This window comes from Drosophila subpulchrella, chromosome 2L (genome assembly GCF_014743375.2).
Source record: "Drosophila subpulchrella strain 33 F10 #4 breed RU33 chromosome 2L, RU_Dsub_v1.1 Primary Assembly, whole genome shotgun sequence".
NCBI lineage: Eukaryota > Metazoa > Arthropoda > Insecta > Diptera > Drosophilidae > Drosophila > Drosophila subpulchrella.
Window position 1 is genome coordinate 102,731 of NC_050610.1, and position 22,869 is coordinate 125,599.

At 41.0% G+C, this 22,869-nt stretch overlaps 2 protein-coding genes and 1 long non-coding RNA gene across 3 annotated transcripts; all 3 read left to right on the plus strand.

The window, feature by feature from the left end:
• The first annotated feature begins 1,656 nt into the window (after positions 1 to 1,656).
• LOC119548076 lies at positions 1,657 to 2,458 on the plus strand. Its single transcript, XR_005219266.1, has 2 exons — positions 1,657 to 1,773; positions 1,856 to 2,458. It is a non-coding gene; the product is annotated as an uncharacterized LOC119548076 (long non-coding RNA).
• A 2,654-nt stretch (positions 2,459 to 5,112) lies between these two features.
• LOC119547843 (adenylyltransferase and sulfurtransferase MOCS3) lies at positions 5,113 to 6,717 on the plus strand. Its single transcript, XM_037854873.1, has one exon. It carries the CDS (start codon positions 5,299 to 5,301, stop codon positions 6,658 to 6,660), a length of 1,362 nt encoding a protein of 453 aa, XP_037710801.1. The 5' UTR covers positions 5,113 to 5,298; the 3' UTR covers positions 6,661 to 6,717.
• Positions 6,718 to 15,679: 8,962 nt separating this feature from the next.
• On the plus strand, positions 15,680 to 18,353 carry LOC119547230 (angiotensin-converting enzyme-related protein). Its single transcript, XM_037853990.1, has 4 exons — positions 15,680 to 15,876; positions 15,940 to 16,504; positions 16,831 to 18,072; positions 18,144 to 18,353. The coding sequence occupies exons 1-4, from the start codon at positions 15,829 to 15,831 to the stop codon at positions 18,179 to 18,181; spliced, it is 1,893 nt and encodes a 630-aa protein (XP_037709918.1). The 5' UTR covers positions 15,680 to 15,828; the 3' UTR covers positions 18,182 to 18,353.
• The last annotated feature ends 4,516 nt before the right edge of the window (positions 18,354 to 22,869 follow it).

The window sequence follows — 22,869 nt, forward strand, 5'->3', positions numbered from 1 at the left end:
GCGTACGATTTTCTACTATTTCTTTTATTGTGTACATCGGAATGACTTAATCTGTGATATAACTGGCCGTTTTAAATAAATAAATAAGATATACTTGCTCTTCATTTAGATCGAGACCAAATCAATGAATAACGTATATTTGATTTGGGCTGTTTGTGGGCGTTAGAGTGGGAGTGGCAAACTTTTTTTTAAGCCAATCGATAGGTATTGATGAGAGCAATACATTTCAGTTAACATTTTTTTCTAGCATCAAAACTTTAGGAGCCACAGTTGTGGGAGTCAGTATATTCGGCTAAGTTGGCATTTTTAGTTAGGACATTACCCATGGTAATTAACATAAATAGCTCAGATGCAACCCTTCAGTTTAGCAAGGATCCGATCCTCGCCCGAATACCAAAAATACCATTTTGATAGGTTTTGTGGATTTTGTGCATCCTACATCCACTCTAGACGCCATGATTTCCTCCTCTTTGTTGCAAGCTTCTCTCGAGATCGGTTCGTTTCCTGCGTAAAGTGTTACAATTTTCAAACCCGTCCGCATCCATACATCCGCGTGTGAAATTCTTAGAATTTTGTTGACCAGTACGACCTGTTGTCACTCCCAATATTGGTGGTAAGATGTTTGGGACGATATATTGAGAGAATCTAATCGCAATTCCCGGAAAAAAGCAGTGACCAGAGACACGTGCGAATTCTCGGAATTGTCGGAAGTTTTCCAGTCGTCCTTTGCGCACAGCAAGGAGCAGGTGCCGCGTGCAGCGGTTTATTACCGGAACCATACGTTTCGTCAGCGCCAGGCCAGAATCGCCATTCGAGATTCTCATACCGCACACCGTGTGAAAGGAATCTTTCATCCTTGCCACACCTGGATTAATTTCATTTCGTCAAACCATAAGAGGCTTCAACTATCGCCTCCGTCAACCTGCGAGAGGTTTTGACCTTACCAAGTCCGCACCACGATCTAAAAGTCGGATCACGTTGCAGTTCGGGCGAAAGTCGCACCGGCGCCGATTCGGTGTAATCCGGGCAAGACCGCGGAAGCACGATGCCGCATCCCAATTGGAATTTGAGTTCCAATTCTGGTTTCCAGTTAATTTTGGCCGGGACTGCCAACTTGTTTTTGTATCGCTAAAGCGATTGTAGCTTAATTTTCTTATTCTAAATATTTTTAAGACAAGTTTCTAATTTAATTTACGATTCCTATTTAGCCATTAAACTTGCGTGTGTGCTTACGACATAGTATGACATATACATATATATATATTCATTCTTGTCTGAGCCCGCACACTTTTGGTACAAATATATACATGTTATTTTTCCTACATTCGTGTATTGGTAAGTATTAAATAAGAATCGTTTGCCCTTATATAATTTAACGTAATCCGCCTAAGTGTTTTTCTGTAATTTTTGAATAAGTTTACCGCATATCGATAAAATATGAAATCAGTTTCGTAATAATTTAACGAAACTAAATATGGATTTCTTTATCTATTTGATAATCTTGTACTGACACACGATCATATAGAGAGTCGTTTGGCGTGAAGAACGCTTAGTTTTAAGGTTTTAGTGTTAGGATTTGTAGTATTAAGAACCATGAACCATATCGTATTTGCCGTATTAAATGAAATTTAAGATGAATTAATTTGTGATCTTTTGAGGGCACCTTAGAGGATGTAGCGCAGCGGTTGTTTTAAGGGTGGAGTCTGATGAGACTTCACAGGTAGGGTGGGTATAGAAGGTGGCCAATAACATCTGGGCCTCCGTCTTCGATAGGTACAGTCTCTCGTCCGAATCTTAGCTACTACTCTGTGTACTATTGTTAGTTCTTTGACACTCTTGTTTCATCTTAACACAGACCCACACCCATCTCCCTGAGCAGGGTCTGTTCGTGCAAAAGCGGTGTGGAATTTAAAAATTAAAATATGAAAGAAAAACCCAAAAAACGCCTAAAGTGCAGAAGAAAAAGGACGCCTAATCCAAGCTGTGGGATTGTGGGATTTCAACGACAGGAAGCAATACCACGACAGGGAAAATCAGGAGAATAGTTGAAGTGCTGGAGGAGATCCACTAGAGAATCCCAGTGGAAAGGTACATGCCGAGTGGGACTTCGCCCGATCTCCGACGAGCTTCCATTGAGGAAGCACCGAACTCCACCTCCAACAGCTACTTGGCAGCTAAAGCGGAGATGGAGGACGCGCCAGCTTCTATAGGGAGGAGGAAATAAGGTCGCCCGCTGAGGGACAACTGGAGGAGCCATCACCAGCCGTTACCAGGATGCTGGGCGACTTCGAGCAGCATCAGGCGGAACAACCCCGTTTCCAATCCGGCTCCCACTTCCTCAAGGTCCAGTTTGCCTATTGGAATTCGGAGCTGGACTGCAGATGGAAAGATGAGACGAGAAAAAAGCTTAAAACTACTAATTTACTTTAAAAAAACATTTGTTGAACATTCCATTTAATTTTTTGTTAATTTCTTTGTGCACCAGCAGACTTCTTTTTTAAATTGCTCCAGTTGATTTCTTTTCCGTTTGGCAACAAATCCAGCTACCTAACAGTAAGACCATGCTAGATGATTTACGGGTGAACTTTGAAAACTTCGGTCACACTACAAAGATTAAGATTTTTCAAGTCTAGTAAGCATAGTACTCAGATCGGCTAAGAGTTTCACTAGTCGAAAAATCTTATTCCTTATAGTGTGACCGAAGTTTTTAAAGATCACCAGCAATGCATATGGCATGACTGTCAAGCAGCTGGGCTTGTTGCCAAACGAAAATAAATCAATTGGAGCAATTTAAAAATGAAGAGTCTGCTGGTGCACAAATAAATTAAAATAAAAATATATAAAATGTTCAACGAATGTTTTTATTTATGTAAATTGGAGTTTAAGGCTTCCTTCTCGTCCCACGGATGCTCCGCCATCTTTCCCGCGCCATCTGCAGTCCAGCTCCGAGTCCCAATAGGCTGGCTAATAGTTGCTGGGCGACCTTATTTTCTCCTCCCTATAGAAGCCGGCGCGTCCTCCATCTCCGCTTTAGCTGTCAAGTAGCTGGTTGAGGTGGAGTCCTCAATGGAGAGCTCGTCGGAGATCGAGCGATGTCCCATGTTCCTTCCCACTGGGATTCTCTAGAGTATCTCCACCAGCACTTCAACTATTCTGCGGGTTTTCCCCGTTGTGTTATTGCTTCCTGTCGGTCAAGTCTCACAATAATGGGCAACAGCTTGAATTAGGCGTCCTATTTCATCTGCTCTGACCTTCTGCAGCCGATTTTGGTGTTTTCCTTACATTTTTAATTTGTAGTTCCCACATCGCCTTTGCACGAACACCGCCAAAGATTAAATTTCTTATTCTTTGGGCCGCGGCTAACGGCGTTCATCGAAAATTCACTCGCGAAATCTGGTATTTTTTATCGTATTTCCTTAGTTCATCTGAATACCAAGCTGATAAACAGATCCGACGAAAAGCTTTAGCCGCCTGTTTGCCTCTCGCTCACTCTTATAGTTAGCTCGCGGTTTTCGTCGATGTAAGTACAAGGCCTTATAAAAGAAATTTGGTCACTGAAGCGGAAACCCGCTCTGTGTGTATAGGGTATTAGAGGTTTTAACCCGGTATTACCTTAATAGTGTTTACACCGTTTTATAGTGTGTTCAGACAGATGGCGCATCAGCAGCGACTAAGGTAAGTATGATTTTGTTTTGATTATCAATATTCATCTATATGCCAAAAATATAAAAATCGGACCATTCATTAAAAAGTTATAAGCAAATAAAGGGTGCAATCTTGGGAACAGTCGCTAGCTGCTTGCATATCTCCATCTCCCTCGCACTTCTCTCAGCTGATAGTTGATGGCATCGACTAAAGCGTTCTCTCTTGTTAAAGTTGCTGTTAATCAATTTCTATTCCTTAAGCCTAGTACTCATATCGACGAAAACCGCGAGCTAACCATAGGAGTGAGCGTCGGCTCTGTTTTTCAGCGCGGTACTCAGATGAGCTAAGGAAATACCAGAAAAAATACCATATTTCGCGAGTGCATTTTCGATGAACGCCGTTAGCCGCTGCCCAAAGAATAAGAAATTTAATCTTTGGCGGTGTTCGGACTTGACCGACAGGAAGCAATACCACAACGGGGCAAATCCGCAGAATAGTTGAAGTGCTGGAGGAGATCGACTAGAGAATCCCAGTGGGAAGGAACATGGGACATCGCTCGATCTCCGACGAGCTCTCCATTGACAGCTAAAGCGGAGATGGAGGACGCGCCGGCTTCTATAGGGAGGAGAAAATGAGGACGCCCGCTAAGGGACAGCTGGAGGAGCCATCACCAGCCATTATTGGCCAGCCTATTGGGACTCGGAGCTGGACTACAGATGGCGCGGGAAAGATGGCGAAGCATCCATGAGAAGGAAGCCTTAAACTTAAAATTTACATAAATAAGAACATTCGTTGAACATTTTATTTTTTTTATTTTAATTTCTTTGTGCACCAGCAGACTTCTTTTTTAAATTTCTCCAATTGATTTGTTTTCCGTTTGGAAACAAACCCAGCTGCTTGACAATAAGACCATGCTACATGCATTGCGGGTGAACCTTGAAAACTTCGGTCACACTACAAAGAATACGATTTTTCGACAAGCGAAACTCAGCCGATCTGAGTACTAGGCACGGTTTTTGTTCTAGTCGCTTTTGGAATGATGCAGTTGCGGCTTTGCTTGATTTCGATCTCCAGAGGCAGTATTCGTGTACTTATGCACTCATATCGTTAAGTCATCTTCGCGAATTATTGGCTGCCGATAGTCGGCAAAACGTCAGCAACATGTAAAAAATTCAAAGCGTGTACGCTTTGGTAGTTCAGGTGGTCTTAGAGGCTTTTGTGAAACTTTTGGGGACAAACACTCTGATTTAAAAAAAATAAAAGCATGCAAAAAACTCTGTTAAAATAGTCTATGTTAAACTAAAAATTAAGCGTTGTACTTACAGTTTTGTCTCATTTTCTAAATGTGCTATTAGAGAAAAAAAAAAGAAAAAAACGATGTTGGGCAGATATATTGATGTTGAGATCGCTGTTAAAAATATCGAATCGGTGTTCGCTATTTTGTCTGGAATATCGATACATCGGGGATACATCGATGTATCGTCCAGGCTCTACTACAACACGCCAATTCTTTATTATATTATATTATTTCAATACAAATTTTTCAAGTTGGGACTGGCCACACACTGTCGATAACGTTTGTGCGCTCATACGAGAGAGCCAAAGAAGTCGTCAATCCTTACAGTAACACGTACCAACTTTCCCCGCACTTCAATGATCAAATCCGAGGCAAATTCCGAACGGACCAAGCTAGAGAGAGAGATCTCCGAATTGCGGGCAGCACTTAACAGGAAAGAGCAATGTCTGCGGGACCTGAGCTCCACGGTATCCGCCGTTGCAAGAGCACAGAATCAGGCCGAGGATAATGCTATGAAATCGCAAGGGGAGTCCGCCCACACCAAGTTGACTAAAGATGACGTAGCCCGGTATAGCCGGCAACTCATACTGCCGAGTTTTGGGGTCCAAGGACAACTGAAGCTGAAAAACAGCTCTGTGCTGATTGTGGGCCTTGGCGGATTGGGCTGTCCGGCGGCACAATATCTTGCGGCAGCTGGCTGCGGAAACTTGGGACTCATAGACTACGATGACGTGGAGCGGAGCAACTTCCACCGCCAGATTCTGCATTCTGAGGCTCGGTGTGGTATGTCCAAGGCAGAATCGGCAAGGATAGCCCTGCTGGAGCTAAATCCAAACTGCGAGGTACGTTGCCATTCCAGGCTATTGTATAGTCAGAACGCAATGCACATCCTCCGTGGCTATGATGTGGTTCTAGACTGCAGCGACAATTTGCCTACGCGTTATCTACTTAGTGATGCATGCGTGATGCTGAGGAAACCCCTCGTCTCTGGGAGTGCCCTGAAAATGGATGGTCAGCTCACTGTTTACAGCTATGGAAATGGACCTTGTTACAGATGCATATACCCAGTGCCTCCGCCGCCGGAAGCGGTTACAAATTGTGGCGATGGTGGAGTCCTGGGCGCTGTCACTGGTACCATTGGTGCAATGCAGGCTTTGGAGGCTATAAAGGTTATTGTGGGACTGGGCGATGTCCTAGCCGGTCGCCTGCTCATCTTCGATGGCAGCAGCGGCATGTTCCGAAACGTTCGCATTCGCAGCAAGCGACCCAACTGTCATGTGTGTTCTGCTCAGCCGATAATTACCGAGTTAATTGACTATGAAATTTTCTGTGGCATGCAGGCCACCGACAAGAACAATCCCGTGCAAGTGCTGGCGGCGGATGAGCGCATGTCCGTGGAAGAGTATCGAGAGAAGCTCCAAGCACAGTCCCATCTGTTAATCGATGTAAGGCCAACGGCCGAGTTTGAGATATGCCAACTGCCTAAGTCTGTCAATGTGCCATTGATCGAAATCCTGAACGATGGCTACTTGAAGCGATTTTCCAATCATCTGGAGGACAAGGCGCTGCCTATTGTTCTGCTTTGCCGGCGTGGAAATGACTCACAGATCGCCGTTCAGCATGTGCGCAATCGATTTCCAACGCACTTCGTGCGAGACCTAATTGGCGGACTGCACGCCTGGGCAAGCAATATAGACCCTAGTTTTCCGATATACTAATGAATAGGTATTATACGATCTACTAAATAAATGCACTATCAGTTTTTCTTATTCTCATTTCTAGCTTTTTTCAAATGTTTTTAAGCTAAATCGTATAATGCGTCAAAAAATTCCAGTACCGTTACACAAAAAACATGGCAAACCGACAAACATACTCGTTCTTTTAAATCCTTATTTGAAAATGGCCTGAAATTCATTTAAATTGTACAACTTTGCGATGGAATATCGTATTGCAATAGTACCAAAAGCGCGTATTTTGTTAGGAAATGTGAAAAAATGTAAGACCGGTAAATTTTGTTTTTCCGGTTTATTATTATAATCTTTTAAATTTAACTTTCTCCTTAACCAATCGACTTATTAAAGGTCTTTGTACCAAAAATTAAAGAAAATCACAAAACCTTTCGATCAGTGTATCACTCGTCAGTCCGTCCGTGTGAAAGCTGCGATCTCGGAAAATATAAAAGCTAGGAACTTAGGATGACGCAGATTCTAGAGATTCTTGCGCATTGCAAGTTTCAAAAAATCACGAAGGAACTTGACAATTAGATACCCGATACTCAGCTAACAAAAAGCGCCACCTATCGTTCATTCCTATCGGATGTTTACAAGATTTCACTAATACGCCACATAATGTGAAACCTAGGTGGTGCTAGTGAAATTTCGTAAGCAGTCGATTTTCCTTATGAATATATCTAAGTCCCTCTCGCACTCTCTTGAGTTTGTTTTGAGTTTATTATTGTTTGGATATAACTTTTTAATGAATGTTTCGTTTTGAATAATTTTTGGAATGTGGATGGGTATTGATAATAAGAACAAAGTTTGTACCTAATATTAAAAAGTGTGGGTGCTAGACGGGTTTTAGCGTTAAGCATCATGCTGAATCAAACTTGCGCAGGAAGCCCAAGAATCTATGTACATGCCAAATCCCACCATTCTTTCTCTTATAGTTTCCGAGATTAAAGCGTTCACACGGACAGACGGAGACGGCTAGATCGACCTGTCTAGTGATCCTGATCAAGAATATATACATATACTTTATGGGATCGGAAACGCTTTTAATACCTGTTACATACTTTTCTTCGAACACAATATACACTTTTACTCTCTAACAAATTAAACAAGAAAGGAAGCTAGCTTCGGCGAGCCGTACTTTCTATACCCTTCAGGTCGCTCCCGTGGTCGCTTAAGCCTAGTACTCACATCGACGAAAACCGCGAGCTAACCAGGAGTGAGCGAGAGGCAAACAGGCGGCTAAAGCTTTTCGTCGGGTCTGTTTTTCAGCGCGTTATTTAGATAAGCTAAGGAAATACCAGAAAAAATACCAGATTTCGGGAGTGAGTTTTCGATGAACGCCGTTAGCCGCGGCCCAAAGAATAAAAAATGTAATCTTTGGCGGTGTTCGTGCAGAAGCGGTGGGGAATTAAAAAATTTTAAATGGAAGAAAAACCCCAAAAACGGTTAAAGGAGGTCAGTGCAGATGAAAATGGATCCAAGGTGTTGCCCATTATTGTGGGACTTGACCGACAGGAAGCAATACCACAACGGGGCAAGTTCGCAGAATAGTTGAAGCGCTGGAGGAGATCCACTAGAGAATCCCAGTGGGAAGGAACATGCCGAGTGGGACTTCGCTCTCTACATGGACATCCTGCCGGGCGTGTCCTCGCAAAGAATGTAAGATCTGGCCAAAATAATTTGGTTGCGTTGTACTAATAGAAGATTCTTTTTAGCAGAACCACCAGTAATATGATCGCCGAAGTCCTCTCCATTAGGACTCCGTACACCATAACCATCAGCTACTTGGCAGCTTAAGCGGAGATGGAGGACGCGGTGGCTTCTATAAGAAGGAGGAAAATAGGGCGCCCGCTAAGGAACAGTTGGAGAAGCCATGGCCAGGATGCTGGGCGACTTCCTGCAGCATTAGCGGATCAACCCCGTTCCCAATCCGGCTCCCACTTCCTCAAGGTCCAATATGCCCATTGGGACTCGGAGCTGGACTGCGGTGGCGCGGGAAAGATGGCGAAGCATTTGTGGGACGTTAAGGAAGCTTTAAACTACAAATTTACATAAATAAAAACATTCGTTGAACATTCCATTTATTTTTATTTTACTTTCTTTGTGTACCAGCAGACTCCTCCTTTTTAAGTTTCTCCAATTGATTTGTTTTCCGTTTGGCAACAAGCCCAGCAGCTTGACTGTAAGACCGTGCTACATGCATTGCGGGTGAACTTTGAAAACTTCGGTCACACTACAAAGAATAAGATTTTTCGACTAGTGAAACTCTTAACCGATCTGAGTACTAGGCTTTATTACAGAAACATTAAGATTATGTTCTATTTCAGTTTACTATAGTATATGATTACCGAACACGAAATATACCGGCTTGGTATTATTTAGACATTAATTATCTGAATTATGGCAGCTACATATATGATAAAGTCGACCGATTTCTTAACATTTTATTCGAAATCCTGAAATAGTATTAAAAATAAAAACCGAAATTATAATTTTCTTTACATTTAAATAGCTATAGGATATACATAGTTTTCCAAACCGGCTTTTTCCGACCTCTTTACTACCTGCAATAGAAATAAGACATTAGGGAAGGCTTCATCCCGATAGCTTTAAAAGTGAGATACTAATTTGCGAACACCCGGATAAAAACTCGTTCGAAACGTTTAAAAATCAAGCCGAAACGGGGTCAAAATGCGCGTTAGCCCGTTTGTTGACAATTCTTGAACGCTCGTTCATAAAATTTGACCGAAACCTTTGGGCTGGGTCAGTTTGAGAACATTCGGGCTTAACTTGAGAAGATATAAAACAAGGAAGAACGCTATAGTCGAGTACCCCGACTATCAGATACCCGTTACTCAGGTAAAGGGACAAAAGGAATATGAAGATATACAAGCATTGAACAGATTTAAACGTTATGGGCGTTAGAGTGGGCGTGGCAAACTTTTTTTTGGGTCAATCGATAGGATTGACGAGACTTATTACATTTCAGTTAAAATTGTTTTCTAGCATAAAGCTTGTGGGCGCCACAGGCTTAGGCGGTTTGTGGGCGTTAGAGTGGGCGTGGAAATTTGATCAAACGATAGGTATTGACCAGACTAATACATTTCAGTTAAAATTTTTTACCTAGCAAGAAAATTGTGGGCGCCACAGGTCTTGGCGGTTTGTGGGCGTTGGAGTGGGCATGGCATATTTGCGTAACAAACATGCGCTGCGTACAACGCTACGGAACCTATATCTGAAATCCCAATTCTCTAACTTTGATAGTTTCCGAGGTATCCGCGTTCATATTAACTTTTTTTTTAAGTTTGTGGGCGTTAAAGTGGGCGTAATCATATACTATAGTAAACTGAAATAGAACATAATCTTAATGTTTCTGTAATAAAGCCTAGTACTCAGATCGGTTAAGAGTTTCACTAGTCGAAACTCTTAACCGATCTGAGTACTAGGCTTTATTACAGAAACATTAAGATTATGTTCTATTTCAGTTTACTATAGTATATGATTACCGAACACGAAATATACCGGCTTGGTATTATTTAGACATTAATTATCTGAATTATGGCAGCTACATATATGATAAAGTCGACCGATTTCTTAACATTTTATTCGAAATCCTGAAATAGTATTAAATATAAAAACCGAAATTATAATTTTTTTACATTTAAATAGCTATAGGATATAAATAGTTTTCCAAACCGGCTTTTTCCGACCTCTTTACTACCTGCAATAGAAATAAGACTTTTGGGAAGGCTTCATCCCGATAGCTTTAAAAGTGAGATACTAATTTGCGAACACCCGGATAAAAACTCGTTCGAAACGTTTAAAAATCAAGCCGAAACGGGGTCAAAATGCGCGTTAGCCCGTTTGTTGACAATTCTTGAACGCTCGTTCATAAAATTTGACCGAAACCTTTGGGCTGGGTCAGTTTGAGAACATTCGGGCTTAACTTGAGAAGATATAAAACAAGGAAGAACGCTATAGTCGAGTACCCCGACTATCAGATACCCGTTACTCAGGTAAAGGGACAAAAGGAATATGAAGATATACAAGCATTGAACAGATTTAAACGTTATGGGCGTTAGAGTGGGCGTGGCAAACTTTTTTTTGGGTCAATCGATAGGATTGACGAGACTTATTACATTTCAGTTAAAATTGTTTTCTAGCATAAAGCTTGTGGGCGCCACAGGCTTAGGCGGTTTGTGGGCGTTAGAGTGGGCGATAGAGTGGAAATTTGATCAAACGATAGGTATTGACCAGACTAATACATTTCAGTTAAAATTTTTTACCTAGCAAGAAAATTGTGGGCGCCACAGGTCTTCGCGGTTTGTGGGCGTTGGAGTGGGCATGGCATATTTGCGTAACAAACATGCGCTGCGTACAACGCTACGGAACCTATATCTGAAATCCCACTTCTCTAACTTTGATAGTTTCCGAGGTATCCGCGTTCATATTAACTTTTTTTTAAGTTTGTGGGCGTTAAAGTGGGCGTATCAAACTTCTTTTGGGTCAATCGATAGGTATTGATGAGAACAATTCATTTTAGTTAAAATTTGTATTCTAGCATCAAAACTGTAGGAGCCACAGTTTTGGGCGGTTTGTGGGCGTTAGAGTGGGCGTAGCACGCTGCTGCGCTGCGCAAAAAGCTCAGGAATATGCATGTCAAATCCCAGTAGCCTAGCTCTTATTGTTTCCGAGATCTCAGCGTTCATCCGGACGGACCGACAGACGGACCTGGCTAAATTGACTCGGCTAGTGATCCTGATCAAGAATAAATATACTTTAGGGGGTCGGAAACGCTTCCTTCTGCCTGTTACATACTTTCCGACGAATCTAGTATGCCCTTTTACTCTGCGAGTAACGCCCATAACGCTTAAATCTGTCTACCGCCCACATAACCATATATTGAGATCGCGGATAGGTGGCGCATTTCAATCTCGCTTTGCTGCTGGCATATCTCCATTACCCTATGGTCCCTTAAGCTGAGTAACGGGTATCTGATAATCGAGGTACTCGACTATAGCGTTCTTCCTTGTTTTTTATAAGCTGTCAATTATTTAAAAAAAAATGTTTTTAGATGTATTGATTGGGACTTTAGAAAGAAATTGCTCCTCCACATATATTTTTTAATGTACGTAAAAAACATTTCGAGGGATTAGAACACGTTTTCATTAACAATCAAAGCAAGTACGCTTTAAACAATATTTAAAGAAATAGCGATTTTTCATCGTGGCTTGATGAATATGATGCGTGCTTTTTCATCAAATGAACATATTTAACAAATAGATTCAAGTTTTCCTGTTCAAACATTATAATATCATTATGTATTTATTTATTTGGGGCGAAGACTGTTTAGCTTATTGCTACTTTAACATTTGTCTGGGGAGTCAAACTACTTGCAATGTTTGTACAGCAAAAAACTTTTTTTCAACAATAAAAATTTTGGAATTCGAATTCGAAGTTTCTACCTGTTTTAAAAATATTGCCACATATTTTTGATCCGGTCAAATGCGAGACTGACCTTTTTTGCAGCAGAGCACACGAAATTATACACTGACACAACCAAAGATTCTTACACGGACAACGCACACTAGGAAGATCGAAAATCGAAATCGAAAATCCACACCAAAAATTTTCCGTACATTCCGTTGTATGGTGGTTACTCATTTTGTAGTCTATATTATCTTTGCTACAACCCACTTCAGGCTCTCTTTAACCTAAGGTTATGGAACTGGTAAAGTTGAAAAGACCCCTACGTCACAGATATATAAGATCTCAAGATTCAGTCGACAAATGTGAAACAAAACTCGAATATTTTGATGAAATGCTCCTCAACGTTGAACCCCCCAAACCGTACGGCTTCAACGTCTGAACTTACATGGAATATGAAAGGAAGCCAACGATACATGGTGCAGGTCCGACTCAGAGAATTCTTTCAAACTAAATAAAAGCTTTTAGCCATTTGACTTCGTGAGCTAATTTTTAACCCTTTCAAAAATGTTTCGCTTTCAAATAAGCTCCTAAATTATTTTATTTTTGTATAAGGATGTGCACGGAAATCGACAACCATTACTTTTATGTAGTGCATCATGAGCTAGGACACATCCAATACTACCTGCAATACGAACAGCAGCCGGCTGTCTACCGGGGAGCTCCCAATCCTGGCTTCCACGAAGCCGTTGGCGATTTGATAGCCCTGTCTCTGATGTCCCCAAAGCACTTGAAAGCAATTGGACTGATAGATAATGGTAGACTGGACGAGAAGAGTCGAATCAATCAGTTCTTCAAGCAGGCTCTCTCCAAGATTGTCTTCCTGCCCTTCGGCTATGCCGCGGATAAATATCGCTATGCTGTTTTTCGCAATGAACTAGATGAATCGCAATGGAACTGCGGCTTCTGGCAGATGCGATCCGAGTTTGGTGGCGTCGAACCACCAGTTTTCCGCACCGAAAAAGACTTTGACCCGATACATGGTGCAGGTCCGACTCAGAGAATTCTTTCAAACTAAATAAAAGCTTTTAGCCATTTGACTTCGTGAGCTAATTTTTAACCCTTTCAAAAATGTTTCGCTTTCAAATAAGCTCCTAAATTATTTTATTTTTGTAAACGTAAATATTTATCACTTTAGACAAAAAAAATTGTGAAAATTTCAAAAGGCATTCTGCCAGGAAAAAAAAAATAGGGTCGTGGTTCAGGGATCAAGTGCCTGGCTCTAGCATTTCCTTATGCTCGGGTCACAGTACTTTTTATACCCGTTACTCGTAGAGTAAAAGGGTATACTAGATTCTTGATCAGGATCACTAGCCGAGTCGATCTAGCCATGTCCGTCTGACCGTCTATCTGTCCGGATGAACGCTGAGATCTTGAAAACTATAAGAGCTAGGCCATTGAGATTTGGCGTGCAGATTCCTGAGCTTCTTACACAGAGAAAGTTTGTTTCAGCAGCGTGCCACGCCAACTCTAACGCCCACAAACCGCCCAAAACTGTGGCTCCTACAGTTTTGATGCTAGAATAAAAATTTTAGCTGAAATGTATTGTCCTCATCAATACCTATCGATTGACTCAAAAAAAAGTTTGCCACGCCCACTTTAACGCCCACAAACTTCAAAAAATCGTAAATATGAAATTGGATATCTCGGAAACTATCAAAGATAGAGAATTGGGATCTCAGATTTAGATTTCGTAGCCTTGTACGCAGCGCAAGTTTGTTACGCGAATATGCCACGCCCACTCTAACGCCCACAAACCGCCCAAGCCTGTGGCGCCCACAATTTTCATGCTAGATAAAAAGTTTTAACTGAAATGTATTGGTCTCGTCAATACCTATCGATTGAAAAATTTGCCACGCCCACGCTAACGCCCATAACGCTTAAATCTGTCTACCGCCGGTAGGTGGCGCATTTCAATCTCGATTTTGCTGCTTGCATATCTCCATTACCCTTTGGTCCCTTTAGCTGAGTAACGGGTATCTGGTAGTCGAGGTACTCCACTATAGCGATCTTCCTTGTTTTGTAATTAGCAACACTAAAATTGTTAGGGAAATGTTAAATATGCTTTTTGAAAACTTTTCTATCACTCTGACTCAGCGTGTATCCAAACCGGGATCCTTTCGCATCAGAGGAGATATGCAAGCAGCAAAGCGAGATCGAGATTGCAAGGCGCCACCTAGCGGCGGTTACAACATTTGGTCATGTGAGCGTCAGAAAGGTTGTGGGCGTTAGAGTGGGCGTGGCAAACTTTTTGTTATGTTATTTCTCGCATTAAAACTGTGGGCGCCCAGCTTTGGGCCAATAGGTATTAAGTTCAACTTACAGAATACAGACTTTGAAAATTTGATAAACTCCTGTAAAATTATGACTATGAATTCTGACCTTTATGACTCTTTATCATGGTCAGCAATGAAAAGAACAGCTGAGAGGCGTTTAAGCCATGGATACTGCGGAGACAACAGCAAAGAGTTTAGCAAGACAGGTAGATTGGCGGGCAGGTGTACAATTTCTGAACGCGCACACTCTTGTGATTGTAAGTGAATGCGAGGCTTCAAGCAGTTTTTAATTTTGTATCGATATCAAGAGTGCAGCCTTACTCAGCTTTTTTTCTAGCCAGAACAAACTGACGAATATATTCAGTAAATTCGTAAAATAAAATGTATGGCACAAATATGTGAAAACAATTAATATTACGTAAAAAGATGATATTTTTTGTATTGCGGAACTGTTAAAAATTAACAAAATATTTAAACAATAAAAAGAATGACCGTTATAGATTTATTCGCCAACCAATAACAGCTGACATGAACAGCGTTACAACACAAAGAAAGGGGAGTTCAATTCAGCGATACTGTTGTAAAATGTACTTTTCCTGTTCTTATTTTATAAAATTTAAACTGTCTAAAAAAGTTTGAGGTTTCAGTAAATGGCACATAATATATTATTAATATATATTTGTTATAATTTATGTATCGCATATCATGTTTTCATATCACTTCTTCGTGCTAAAATTAATATTTTTGTTCGCAGAAAGGCTTAGATTTTGTCCCTTAGATAACAACCACTAACCTAAGCAAATTTAATGAGTTTTGCCTTTATTGAATTTTTCCTTTCTTATAGTTACTTACGTTGTTACTGTGAATTAACGAACTTTTCAGTGTCATGAAAAAGAATTTAGATTAACACTGAAAAAACATGGGTGTGGGAAGAGGATATTAATTGTACCCGTAAGTTAATTAATGGCCACATAGATCGGAACTTAATTATTAATATTTATATTGGAAAAAAGTATAATTATTTTCTTACACGATAGATAAGGAAGTAATGCGATATTAGTATGTAAAAACAAAGGTGACTACTCTGGTTCCTTAGAAACTTTACTTTTTGATATACAAATGGTTTTAGATTTGATTTATTTATTAATATATTTAATCACGCTTATCAACCATTTTACATTTTTAGCTATTTTTACGGCCTTCAGCTGGCAGCACTGAGAATTGCATTATCTCGTATATAAACAGTTCTCCGCTGAGTTCAGAATTCAGAATTCCACAACAACGGCGAGAAGTCCAAGCAATCGGAAGTGTTGCGTCTTTGTTTTGGAGCAGTGTTACTGAAAATTCAAAGTGCAAAGATAAGCGCGGCTTGACCTGGGATCGGCTTTAAGCAATGGGGATATTCAATTTAACTGCGTTATGGCTTGTTCTAATGCTTTGGGTAAGTATTTCTATCCCACCGAACCCTTCTTATTTTTATATTTAAACATAAATGTTTTATCAGCTACCCCATGGACTATCCATGGGAAATAGTTGTTCGGCTTCAGTCCTAGAGGCCCGCAGGTTCTTCGAGTTGGAGAATGAACAATTGCGTAGACGTTTTCACGAGGAGTTCTTGTCCGGCTATACATATAATACTAATGTTTCGGAGGCAAATCGTCAGGCCATGATCGAGGTTTATGCTCGGAATGCGGGGCTTAATAAACGTCTGGCCGAAAGGATAAAGGTCTCCGATTACGTTCAGTCCGAGGATGCAGACATACGTCGACAGGCCGAGCACCTCTCCAAACTGGGAGCCTCCGCCCTAAGTCCCGACGACTACTTGGCCCTGCAAAATGCCATCAGTTCGATGCAGACGAACTACGCCACCGTCACAGTGTGTTCCTATACAAACCGCAGTGATTGCTCTCTTGCTCTGGAGCCACACATCCAGGAGCGCTTGTCACACAGCCGGGATCCTGAGGAGCTGTCCTGGTACTGGCGGGAGTGGTACGATAAGTCCGGAACCCCCATGCGGGATCACTTCGCCGAGTACGTGCGTCTCACGCGCAAGGCTTCACAATTGAATGGTGAGTGGCATTGATAACCCGCTGTCTGACCCAAAACGGGGAAATCGTCTGGCCAACACGGGGAGAAAATGTGTCCTGATTGCGTGTAATACAGAGAAGAGAGTTTTTGTATTTAATTCAACTTAATCTATTCAATCTGTTTTTACCATGTATTTTTAAAATGAAAAGGGTAGAGGCTATCACTTTATCTGATTGCAACAGCAATTTCCTTTATTCGAATAATTTTGAATGAAAATATTTGGAAAGCTATTGTACGATTCCAAATTGGTTTGGTTAATATGTACTGAAATGGTTTTAACATAATTTCTCTTTCAATATATATGTAGGTCACCGTTCCTATGCGGATTATTGGGTGCAGTTTTATGAGGACGCGGACTTTGAAAGACAACTTGATGCTACATTCAAGCAGCTGCTGCCCTTCTACAGACAACTTCACGGCTACGTGCGCTTCCGCCTGCGACAGCACTACGGTCCGGATGTGATGCCAGTGGAGGGGAACATCCCAATAAGCCTGCTGGGCAACATGTGGGGTCAATCGTGGAACGAGCTACTCGGTCTCTTCACTCCGTATCCGGAGAAGCCTTTTGTGGACGTTAAGGTTGAGATGGAACGGCAGGGATACACGGTGAAGAAGCTATTTGAGCTGGGCGATCAATTCTTCCAGTCGCTCGGAATGCTCGCCCTGCCACCCAGTTTCTGGAATCTAAGTGTGCTCACCCGTCCCGACGATCGTCAGGTGGTTTGCCATGCCTCCGCCTGGGACTTTTACCAAGACAGAGATGTCAGAATAAAGATGTGCACGGAAATCGACAACCATTACTTTTATGTAGTGCATCATGAGCTAGGACACATCCAATACTACCTGCAATACGAACAGCAGCCGGCTGTCTATCGGGGAGCTCCCAATCCTGGCTTCCACGAAGCCGTTGGCGATTTGATAGCCCTGTCTGTGATGTCCCCGAAGCACTTGAAAGCAATTGGACTGATAGATAATGGTAGACTGGACGAGAAGAGTCGAATTAATCAGTTGTTCAAGCAGGCTCTCTCCAAGATTGTCTTCCTGCCCTTCGGCTATGCCGTGGATAAGTATCGCTATGCTGTTTTTCGCAATGAACTAGATGAATCGCAATGGAACTGCGGCTTCTGGCAGATGCGATCCGAGTTTGGTGGCGTCGAGCCACCAGTTTTCCGCACCGAAAAAGACTTTGACCCGCCGGCCAAGTACCACATTGATGCGGATGTTGAATACCTCCGTTATTTTGCCGCCCACATCTTCCAGTTCCAGTTCCACAAAGCCCTATGCCGCCAGGCCGGACAATATGCTCCTAATGACAGTCGCCTTACTTTGGACAACTGTGATATCTTTGGCAGCAAAGCGGCTGGAAGATCTTTAAGCCAGTTCCTCTCCAAGGGCAACTCCCGGCACTGGAAGGTAGTTCTCCAGGAGTTCACGGGAGAGACGGAAATGGACCCAGCGGCACTCTTAGAGTATTTTGACCCCCTATACCAATGGCTCAAGCAGGAGAACAGACGGTTGAACGTCCCACTAGGTTGGGGACATACAGACAGTAAGTGCTTTACAAAATTTTGAGTTGTAAGTTACAGAATGGTTTTTATATTAATACTTTTATTTTTGCAGAGATCCCCTCGGATTGCTGTGGAACATTTAGCACATAGATTACGCTACCTAGATTTTGACTTAAGGTTGTTGAGACCCACAAAGAAATATACTAAGTCTGTCATAAAAAAAAGAAATTTTAATTAATAGCAAATTCGAGCTATGAATTTTAAATTGATATTTATTGTATCGATAATTACATTATATTTTTTTTTGGTATTATCAACACAATTCAAAAATCAACAAATTGTTTTTTTTTTGTTTTCCCAATTCAGCGACCCATATTTTTAAATGAAAATTGATTGCCAACTCGAGGTCAAAAACATGGAAGAACGCTATTGACGAGTACATCGACTATCAGATACCCGTTACTCAGCTAAAGGGACCAAAGAGAGATGGGATATGCAAGCAGCTAAGCGAGATTGTAATGCGCCCCTTACTCGCGATCTCATTATATGGTTATGTGGGCGGTAGACAGATTTAAGCGTTTATTGACGAGACTAATACATTTCAGGTAACATTTTTATTCTAGCATTAAAACTGTAGAAGCCACAGTTTTGGGAGGTTTGTGCGCGTTAGAGTGGCACACTGTCGAAACAAACTTGCGCTGCGCAGGAATCTCTAGAATCTGCATGCCGAATCCCAGTATTGCAGCTTTTATAGTTTCCGAGATCACAGCGTTCATACGGACAGACGGGGGTCGGAGACTCTTCCTTCTATCTGTTACATACTTTTCGACGAACCTAGTATACCCTTTTACTCTAAGAGTAGAGGGTAACGGATAAACCACAACTTTGCCCAAAGGGGAACTCTGATAAAGCTCCAAGCTGAAAAAAGTCTAACAATAACACATAAAGAAGACTCAGGAGTTCACAGTTTACCGAGATCGCATCCAAATATAGGGTACCGCTTCAGACTCAAATGTCTGAGGGTCCGAGGAGTGCAAAACCGGGCGCTACGTACTATTGCGAATGCGCCTTGGTATGTATGAACCGAGGTCCTTGCTAGCGATCTTCATAACCCCACGGCGAGAGAGCAGATCAATATGCATTCTAGACGACACAATGACTGTCTACTAGTCCACACCAACCAACTAGCACCATCCTTGGCTAATCCAACTACCAGAAGAAGACTGAAGCGTCGGCACCCTGGCGATCTTTGGGCACGGGGACGTCTTCAGACCTGCGTCTTGAGACAATAGCTAGTACTGCCCCTGTTATAAAAATTTTACATTTCCTCATTTCTGTTATGTTTCATGTTATTATACCCGTTACTCGTAGAGTAAAAGGGTATACTAGATTCCCCAGAAAGTATGTAACAGGCAGAAGGAAGCGTTTCCGACCCCATAAAGTATATATATTCTTGATCAGGATCACTAGCCGAACCGATCTAGCCATGTCCGTCTGTCCGTCTGTCTGACCGTCCGGATGAACGCTGAGATCTCGGAAACTAAAAGAGCTAGGGGGCCGTCCATAAACCACGTGGACAAATTTTAAGCACTTCTGCTTGCATATCTCTATTTTCCTTTGGTCCCTTTAGCTGAGTAACGGGTATCTAATAGTCGAGGTACTCGACTATAGCGTTCTCCTTGTTTTTTCTTTGTTATTTCCTTGCGTTTAATAGCCATTTAGTTGGGGGATCAAACGCTTAAAATAAACAGCAATTAATAAACGTTGGTAATTCCTAAATAAAACATCCTCTGCTTAATTTGTGTATTTTTATTCTTTTCAACCCCAAGCCGACGTCGCAACTTAGGTTGGCAAAAAGCGTATCCTTTTTTGAAAATTGTGGTTCCATTCAAAACAAATATTTGTAATAGGATCGGTGAGTGTATATTTTTCACATCTTGCTTGTTTTTTTTGTACACAGCAAAAGCTATTAAAACTTAATCTCGAATGGTGCCCCAGAAATAACTTAGGCGCTAAGTCGTGTTCAAATTGTATATACATACAGTGGCTCGCAGCTTATTTCGTGCAGTTACCTAAAAAAAGTTCTAGTCGTTATTCCTGCTAAACTAAGAAAGATATCAAAAAAATTTAAATGCAGTATATTAATAGGTAATATTAACATCTTTATTAAACAAAATCGATTTTCTTAATCATAAAAACAAAACAGTTATTTAATAAAAACAAAATGTACAGGCTTTTTCCATGCTGAGATCGCGGGTACATAGGTGGCGCATTACAATCTCGCTTTGCTGCTTGCATTTCTCCATATCCCCTTGGTCCCTTTAGCTGAGTAACGGATATTTGATAGTCTAGGTCAGGGGTCGGCAGCGGCCTATCTAGTGAGCATAGGGAAGTGTTCTGCCCATCCTCTGCTCGCTCAAGTATAACGTAGATGTTCGTATGACTTCGGCATGGGTCTTCGGGTCTTTTTTCTATCAGCTTGGGCGCGCTTTTTTGCTGCTGCGGCAATGATTCTCAGTGCAAAACAGGGAAACGTCAGGCTTCAGAGCGCTGCGCGCCAACCCAGTCGTAAATGACAGCATTCCAGCATGCGTTCTTTCATTATGAAATGGCATCAAAAAGGTGTTCCGGAAGTGATGAGTCTGTCCATTCTTTTTACACGGGTGCGGGACAAAAAAGAATGCACCCGTTGCATGCTTCTGGAAGCATATATCTGGAATGCACCTGGAAGTAACAAACTAAACACATTCTGGGTGTACTCTTTTTTAATGCACCTGGAAGCAACATACTAAACACCTTCTGGGTGTATTCTTTTTTAATTCACCTGGAAGCAACATACTAAACACATTCTGGGTTTATTCTTTTTTAATGCACCTGGAAGCAACATTTAAACTCCTTCTGGGTGTACTCTTTTTAATGCACCTGTAACATGTACCCAGGAATGCACCTAGAAGCATTCGAAAATCAAATATCTGGAAGTTTTCCCCAGGAATACATAAGACTGGATTTCAATTTCATATTTATTTTTTATTTCAATATTTAAGAACTCAACTAATTTTTTATCGGAGTCACTCTCCTTCTGTACGGGGCTTTGCTGCTTCCTTCTTGTTGATGTACTTTTATCATTTACGCAGTTCAGTCCTTGGTGTGCCCATTCATTTCTTGCGATTCTGAAAGATATAAAGGAAATTTAATATTATATATTTTTAAACATGTGTATATATATTACAAATATACAATATATTTATTTTGTCACATTAACACTGTTGTTTGTACGATTTACATTCAAATAATTATTATTTTATTAATTTAATTTGTTTTTAGTTTGAATGTTCAATGTACATGTACTCTGTTATGTTCATATTGAACTGTGTTGTGCTCATATTGAACTAAATTATCTACACTTTGCTTACCTGTGAAAATATTGATGTAAAATTGGTGGCAGAAAGCAACAAACTTTTTCAAAACACGAGGCACGAACTTCACTTTTCAGAACTAAAAATGGAACTGACGAGAAATGCAAGAGACAAGAAAAACCGCGTGCTTCCTTGCATATTCCTTTTTGTCTTTATTATTTGTTTGTCAAGAGAACAGTACCGAAAAAAGACGATTGTAAAAAAATGGGCATCGGAAACCTTCGGGTTTGAGTTTGGTTTTTTTACATTCCCTCTAAAATACACCTGGATGCACTATATTGAAATACACCCAGATGGCACCCCAAAGACTGCCCCCATACGTGCTGTTTTGCGTAGAAAAGATACGACCCAGAACTATTTTTTTCGGAATACGTTCCCGAAACGGGTGTTTGGGCATGCTTCTGGATGCATTATTCTGAAACACATCTAGAAGGCACCGCAATAGAATGCACCCAGCACACACATTTTCCTTGGAAAATTTGCATGCGTGCTGTTTTGCGTAAAAAAGATACGACCCAGAACTATGTTTTTTTAAAACACGTTCCGCAACTTACGACTGGGCACTGGTCTAGGTACTCGACTATAGCGTTCTTTCTTGTTTTTCACTGAATTTCCGCTATCACTCTGACATTCGAAGAAAAGTTTCCATATAAAAGTGGAACAATTTTGGCTGTTTGTTTGATTTTGGAAATGGTTAATATATCAAATTCAATTGTATTTTCTAGATGTTTGACTAATTTTCCTTTATTTACTGTTTGAACACTGTAACGTGCTTCCGGTGGCTGGACTTCGCATACTGCACTACATCAATGTCAAATAGCTGGCCAGGATGCCGAGCTGGGCAATTTGGCATCCACCACTTCGTTGGGAGACATCTATTGAAGACCGGAGGACTCCGAGTTCTGAGTGATCATCCATACATTGCTAAGTTCTCGAAGTATGTTTGTGGACCCAAAATATATTGAAAATAAATAATTTAATAAAAGGTTTTAATATTCATTTTTATAAATGAAGCAAAAAACTAAAATCAAATATATCAATCTGATATGAAAGCATATCAGTTTGGTATTGAAAAATTCCACACTGTTACTAAAAATACCATTTTTTTCTGACAAATTTGATATGTGCGCATATTTTTCTGGTATGATATGCTCGAAAATATCAATATCATATGGCACCATAAGGGACCAAAATTGGTATGCAAAAATACCCCGTTGATGACCAGATTTGGTATTTTATTTTCTGTGTCTAGTCTTTTCTAGAATAATGAGCATGAAGTGGAAATAAAGAGCAGTGAATTTCTATCCTTTGAACTTAAATCCCAATCGTTTGACTAGTAAGGGGTTTTAATTTTAGTAAAGAGAAGTAAAATATGTTCTAAGAACTAACAATAAATATTTAAAATTGTTTAATTCCATAAGG